The sequence below is a fragment of the Corylus avellana genome, chromosome ca8 (assembly GCF_901000735.1).
Source record: "Corylus avellana chromosome ca8, CavTom2PMs-1.0".
Taxonomy (NCBI): Eukaryota; Viridiplantae; Streptophyta; class Magnoliopsida; order Fagales; family Betulaceae; genus Corylus; species Corylus avellana.
Window position 1 is genome coordinate 866,977 of NC_081548.1, and position 7,632 is coordinate 874,608.

The 7,632-nt window shown below is 36.2% G+C and overlaps 1 protein-coding gene across 1 annotated transcript; it reads left to right on the forward strand.

The window, feature by feature from the left end:
- Positions 1-3,019: 3,019 nt before the first annotated feature.
- LOC132189254 (patellin-3-like) lies at positions 3,020-5,823 on the forward strand. The gene is made up of 4 exons (XM_059603907.1): positions 3,020-4,515; positions 4,667-4,791; positions 4,915-5,056; positions 5,167-5,823. Exons 1-4 carry the CDS (start codon positions 3,229-3,231, stop codon positions 5,419-5,421), a joined length of 1,809 nt encoding a protein of 602 aa, XP_059459890.1. The 5' UTR covers positions 3,020-3,228; the 3' UTR covers positions 5,422-5,823.
- Positions 5,824-7,632: the final 1,809 nt, after the last annotated feature.

Genomic DNA, 7,632 nt, shown 5'->3' on the forward strand with positions numbered 1-7,632 from the left:
AAAAAAAAAAAAAAAAAAAAAAAAGAAAGAAAGAAGCCAAAATCCGAATTATTTCATTGGTAAGTGCTTTTTTAAATCCAGCAATTGGTCCAGACAAAATGCCCCCAGCACGTTATATCTGTTTTCCACAGTTGACCTATTATTATTTTTATTTTCTTATATAATGTTTTTTAATTTCTAATATTTTTAATTCAAATAGAAAGAAAAGGACAGCAAGGAAAAACCAGCCAACAGCTTTGGCTTGCTTTACGGGACAATGGACAAGGCGGGCGTGGACCCCATTACAACCTTAAAAGGACAAAAATAGCCTCAACCCCTGACACACATTCCGACAAAGCCTGTCTGCGACGGCCGGCTTTTTACGGCGGACGATATGGTCAAGGTTATATCATATCATACGGAGATTACGAAATCTTACAAATCAGGATCGTTTGTAAAAATCCTCTGGCAGGCTGTCATGGAGGAGCGAAGCTGGTGTCATGACACGTGTCCTAGTGGAGAGACGTGTTGGCGGTCCGGTGGCCCGTAATGGTCCAGCACGAAATAGTATCTTGTGATTATTCCTATTGACAGCTATGTCAGAGGATTTTGTTTATGTGGGATTGAGGAATAAAATCCACTGTTTGTGTTATTTATTTTCTGCCTGGTCTTCAGCCTTGTGGTTGTGCCGCCCATTGTTTCCAACGATGAACAACACAAGAAAAGAAAAGAAAAAAAAAAAAGATAAATAATTTTCTAAGAAAAGGACAGCTTATATAATCTTCTAGATTATGGATCCTAAATCTTCATTCTTCTTCTTATCTAGATTCGTGTTCATATATTGGTGTAAGATTATGTAAGTTAATTATAATATAATTTATTTAATTAAACGAATCAGATCTTTTAATTCTTACTTACTAATTTTATATTGAGTTCATATTAAATTCGTAAGTTATATCAAAATCATCACTCCTAAATATGAGGCATGGGTCTAAGACATGTAAGTCAATTATAATACGACTCATTTTATTGAATATATCAGATTCTTCAACCTTAATTCGCTAATAACGTGTCGGATTTATTGATCGTGTCAAAAAGTTGTCAATCTCACTTCCTACCACTATTACATTTGCTAGATCAATCTGGATTGCATTTTCTCTTTGAAGATATTTAAGTAAAGGAGATTATAGAGCTCACTTGTTTCGAGCAGGCAAATCTCACATGTTAAGCTGTCTGAAACAAGCGAGCACTGCAACCCCCATTTTTTCTTTTTTCTTTTTTTATACTGCTTAAATTTTTATAAAATTCAAACAACTTAATAATAAAGGCTAATTGTCCATTTAATTAACAAGTCAAACTTAAACAAAATTGAGGTTCATTCTAATTAGGCTTTTTAAATCATGTTTTAAAGCTCTAAACAAGCTCAATTCAAAGTTTCAAACCACAAAACTAACACAATCAAGTTTGAAAAGTTAAGTTTGAACAAGAAGACAACTGCAACCTTATTATTACTCTAATTATATTTACTAAAAATAAAAGTAATTAAGAGATGTTACAAATAAGGAGCTCTCATTAATTCATGCGAGAAATTTCGATTCTCCGCTAATTATGTTAAAATGAGGAAAAATAATTAATTAAGATGCTCGTGGATATTGGGATTTCTCTCCAATTTATTTTTGTTAAGAATGTGAATTTCCTTATATTTCCCTCACCTAGGAAATTTTCTTTCTCTAAATAGACAAAAATGCCTTTAATCAAACTGCATAATCATGTAATAATCTTTTCAAAACAAAACATGGCATCAATTTAATATTTACCCAAATCAACCCACACTCCTTGTTTTCCATGCATAAGCAGCTAGCTGGCTTAACCAAGAACATTGGTACCGTTTATATTTTTAGGAATAAAAAATCAAACAAAATAAAAAATCCAAATTTTCAAGCTAATTATTATTGAAAATGTGAATACCCAAAAAAAAAAAAAAAAATCCTGAATCAAATGACGTGTTAATATTTTAATGGGTTTCTTCTTATTTCCTTTCTGAGTGATATTTTTCTCATTTCACAAACGCAAAAAGACCTAAAAAAGAAGAAGAGATCATAATAACTTATTTAGGAGGAAACAAATCTGGCTTTTCCATCTATAATAAAATTCCAAAGCTATATTTTTAAGCTATCATTAAGACGTACAAGGAATTACAACTATTACCAATATATTGGACACTCTAATATATGAATAAATGGCTAAAATAACTAATTAAAATAAATTTATTTTTCAGCAAAAGTTCTTTATACAGAATATATTGATAAAAAAAAAAGAAAAAAAGAAAAAAAAAAGACAATGGCATATTAGTTTTATTATTATTTGAGGGAAATAGCTTTTGGCTTATTTTTGCACATTCATTCAAATTTAATCAGGAGAACAAACAATATGTTTGTTAATGTATTTACATGGAGAATTTTTGTTTGAAAAAGTCTTAGGTAAAAAAATATTTTGTATTTTGATTTGTTTGTTTGTCGTACAAGTGAAAGGACAGAAATTTCTTATAAACTAGTTTTTTATAGACACATGTCACTATTTTAAATATGTTGAAGAATATTTCATTCAAACTAGTTTAGAAGAAATTTATGTCCCAACTGAAATAACGTAACTCTTGAATATGTTATTTAGTAAGCGCGAGCTGATACAATTGTTTGTTATACTAAATAACATTAACATTTATTAATGTTTTTGATTTGAAAACATAAAACAAAATATAAAAAACAACTGGTTAATAAACATGGCCTTAAAAAGTATCCCCCAATTATGCCGAGATTTTGCAAATTAATAGATTTTGATGAAAGCAAACATGAAACTTTCCAATTACAGTTGAGAAAAATAAAGCAATGATTGTTATCAGTTTACACAAATTAATTTGTTTACCAAAATTGGACAGAAGTTTGTATAGGGAAGGGTGGAAGGGGTCCCACAGACATACAAAGTGGTGTAGTAGCTGGCAGAAGTAGTCTGACAGACTGGTTCTTCCCATATGTATCAACAACCAACGCCTCTCCATTTCTCCAATCTCTCTCTCGCAGCCCCCCTTGTTTTAAGCCCTTCCACTGTCCCCCAACAACCTCTGTTCTTTTTATATACACACTCATAAGCATAAGCAGAGGCACAAGCACGCAGTTTGTCTGTTTGTTTGTCTCTTTTTTCTCTCTCGAGCAATAACACAAACACAGAGAGAGTCTTCCTTGTTATTTGTTCATGGCCGAGGAACAGTACCAAAAGCCAACGACGGAGGAGGTCGTGGTGGAGACATCAACCACGGAGAAAGAGCCGCCGGTTCCGGAACCGGAGCCGGAGGCGGGGAAGCCGGGTCCGGTTCAGGAAGTGGTAGAGGAGCCGGAGAAGCCCAAGGCCGAGGAGGTGAAGATTACCGAATCGGTGTCTTTCAAGGAAGAGAGTTACGTGGTTGGGGAGCTCCCGGAGGCGCAAAGGAAGGCGCTTGAGGAGCTGAGGCAACTCGTCCAAGAGGCCCTCAACAAGCACGAATTCACGGCTCCTCCTCCGCCGCCCAAGGAAGAAGAGAAGAAGGAGGAGAAGAAGCAGGAGGAAGAAGAAAAGGCTCCTCCTGCTTCTTCTTCTGCTGCGGAACCCCCCAAGACTGAAGAGAAACCTGAAGAACCTCCCAAGGTGGAAGCCGAGGGGTACTCTGCACCACCTGTGGAAGCAAAAGATGAAGAGCCTCCCAAGGTAGAAGAGAAAGAAAAAGAGGTTGCTACTGAGGTGGTTGAAGCGAAAGAAGAAGAGAAGGTTCCACCGCCACCACCTGCTGTGGTTGTTGTTGAGGAGGTGGTTGAGAAAGTGACCGCCACCGATGAGACTGCAGAGGCAATCAAAGAGACCATAGTCGTCGAGGTCTCTGCTCTTCCTCCGACCGCAACAACAGAGCCAGAGGCGCCACCAGCTGAGACTAAGGCTACGGAAGAAGCTGAACCGAAAGCAGAAGAAGTGGAGGTCCCAGCGCTGCCTCCGCCTCCGCCTGAGGAGGTCTCAATCTGGGGAATTCCGCTTCTTCATGACGAGAGAAGCGATGTGATCCTCTTGAAGTTCCTGAGAGCCAGGGACTTCAAGGTCAAGGACGCCCTGGCCATGCTCAAGAACACGGTCCGCTGGCGCAAGGAGTTCGGAATCGAAGCCCTTCTCGAGGAAGACCATGGAAGTCACTGGGACAAGGTGGTGTTCACACACGGTCATGACAAAGAAAGCCACCCCGTTTGCTACAACGTCTTCAGCGAGTTCCAGAGCAAGGAGCTGTATCAGAAATCCTTTTCCAGTGAAGAGAAGCGCCAGAAGTTTCTCAAGTGGAGGATTCAGTTCTTGGAGAAGAGCATTAAGAAGCTTGATTTCAGTCCAACTGGGATCTCCTCCATTGTTCAGATCAACGATTTGAAGAACTCCTTTGGAATCGACAAGAGGGAGCTCTGGCAGGTCACCAAGCAGGCCGTTCACTTGTTTCAGGATAACTACCCTGAATTCCTAGCCAAACAGGTTTGATCCATCATTTTTTTAATGGAGTGATTGATTATTTGATAAGATCTATAAACCAAATAAATAAATAAATAAAGAATTCCATTTACTTTTGTTGTAAATTTAATTTGTGCTTTGATCTTGTTTAATTGTGGGTTTTGGGTTATTGAAGATTTTTATCAACGTTCCTTGGTGGTACCTTGCATACAATAGGATGATTAGTCCTTTCCTGACACAAAGGACCAAGAGCAAGTTTGTATTTGCAGGCCCAGCAAAATCTGCTGACACCCTTTTCAAGTAAGTCTTAATTCATTCATTTCTTTTCTCTTATGTTGCTTGATCAATGATTTAATGGCTCACTTAAATCAATATTCTCATGCCTTTCTTTTCTCACTTGTTTGGATGTTGTTAATTAAATAGATATATAGCTCCTGAGCAAGTGCCAGTTCAGTATGGTGGGCTGAAGAAGGAGGATGAACAGGAATTCACCACTGCAGACCCTGTTACAGAGGTTACAATCAAGCCGGCATCCAAGCATACCATTATATTTCCAGTTTCTGAGGTATTCAGGACAACCTTTGATCAAATAAACAAACAAATTTGATTAATTAACATATAATGTTACATTCAGTTGTATATGTTATATAATATGGGAAACTGTTGAATTTGCAGACTGGCCTGGTGGTTTGGGAAGTCAGAGTGGTGGGTTGGGATGTGAGCCATGGAGCTGAATTTGTGCCGAGTGCTGAGGGCGGGTACACAGTGATTGTACAGAAGACAAGGAAGATTACTCCATCTGAAGAAACAGTGATCCACAACAGCTTCAAAGTAGGTGAGGAAGGCAAGGTGGTGCTTTCCTTTGATAACCAAACCTCCAAGAAGAAGAAGCTCCTGTACAGGTCTAAGACCAAACCCTACTCTGATTAAAGCTTAGATAATAAGCAATGCCTTTTGTGGCCAATGGGTGTAAATTTCCAGTCAATTTGGAGGCATGCATTAAATTGCAGAGCTGGGTTCTTTGTTTTTTAATACAGGGTTTAATTTTTTGTTCTTTCTGTCAAAACTTTAATTTTGTTTGGAAATTTAAAATGTGGGGGTTGGGGGATTTATTTATATGTTCTTTCTATTAGTTTGTTGGGATTTTTTGTTATTTGGCTTTGGAGTGTAAACCATTAATGTTGAAAAAACAGCCTGGGATGCATGAGATAGAGACACATTTGTGGTACATATGTTTGGGGAATGGACATGTGTATGGACCGAGGACAGAAACTTTGTACTACTCTTGATTTTGTGTCTGTAAAATTTGTGTAAATTTGGTGTATTTATTTATTGCCTGGTCTATCTATGTTAACTGATTTGATCATTTGTCATTCTCTTTTGTTTTTTTCCCTTTTACCTCCCTAATGGTTTAATAAACATGGGTATGGTTGTAAGTTTTATATCGAGTAATAATATACATCCACTTTGTTGAGATGGTGCACCGTCAATCTGTCACATCGACAGATTGAAATAAAAGTGTGATTTCTAGCATTTCTCATTTATATTTGACTGTTTAAGAGAAGGAAGTAAATGGCTTTGTATTTAACTAGTTGGAAATGTTAAATGTTAATTTTGATGGCTTGCAATCTGTGATCACACTATAATAGTGTGCGCCCTCAGGCACCATATTCTCTCAAGGTGATAGGTTCTTGTAGGATATGTGAATGAAGTGACAACTCCTTCAAGAGTTGTATCTAAGCAACAGGTTGTGGAGGGTACCACTGCACCCATCCAAGGCAGACTTAGAATTTTAGGTGAGACGAGCTAAATTAAAAACAATTTTTGGGGGGTAAAAATTAATCTTAGAGGGTTTCTTTTATACAAATCATATAGTTTAGAGGAAGTTTTAAAATTAGAAAATAAAAAGATGCATAATGCTTGTGAGATCAACATCCTCAGGAAAAATTACCATTTTAAAGGGACCTAAGAGTGGTGTTAGAGGCAAGTAATTTCGGTAGTTTTGATAACCCTACTGATATTTAGAGATGTTCTTGGATCTTTAGAAAGTGCAAGGAAAAAAAAAGAAGTGTTTAAACTTATTCTACTTTCTTAAGCATCTCCTGTCACCATTTAGTGCTCAAGCAAGTGTTTAAACTTATTCTACTAGGGGGGTCAATTGACATTTCAACAAAGAAAGTTCTGCAAGACATTTTGGGCCTCGATTTGTTAACCATTTTCCTTTTTTATTTTCATAAAAGATATTAACAAATAACTTAAAACACATAACACATAAAACTGGTTCCTTTATTTCACATTCAAAAACACTTTTTCAAACGAGAAACATAAGCACCCTAAAAAACGAATTACCAAACAGAGTAGTGTGAGTTATGTTTCTCGTAAAGTTGTTTAGATAGTTTTCTTAAGTTATGATTGTTTGTATTTTATTTTCCGCTATCAAAATAAATACATTAACAAACAATTAAAAATATAACACACTTCTCAAAATATAAAAACAATTTTTATCTTTATGTCAAATATAAACACTTTTCCGAACCAAAAACAAAAAATACTTTTTAAAATGCGTTAAAATGCGTTAACAAACAAGTTATTTATGCTACTATATGTTTTACAAAGTTCTCTAAAACTGAATAACTATGAGAAATAGTTGAGACTTGCTAGCACAGTTTGACTACATGTCGGTCGCTCAGTCAAGGAGACTTGCAGAGGGACATAAAACATGCAGGGTGACTTGCCAAGGGTTCCAGCAAGGGTGATTGGCCAAGAGTTTCGACAAAGAACACTTTAATACTTAAGTCAGTAGAGGATTCTCGAATAAGAGAAACTGGGCATGGAGAAGAGGAAAAAGACCTAGAAAAATATCTACTATCTCGATCGCCTATTGATAGAGGTAGAGGTATAAACACCTCGGACATGTGGCATCATCGAATTGGCCAATTATTGGGGACCATCTTGTTATTACTAATTTCTTATAATTGTGAGTCTTGATATAGATATGTATTTATTTGTATTTGTGTATTTGTGTATATATATATATATATATATATATATATATCTGTGTGTGTGTATGCATGCATGTATGTATAATGAATTTAAATATATCCTATAAAAACATACGTACGCATATTATAAGATATTAAA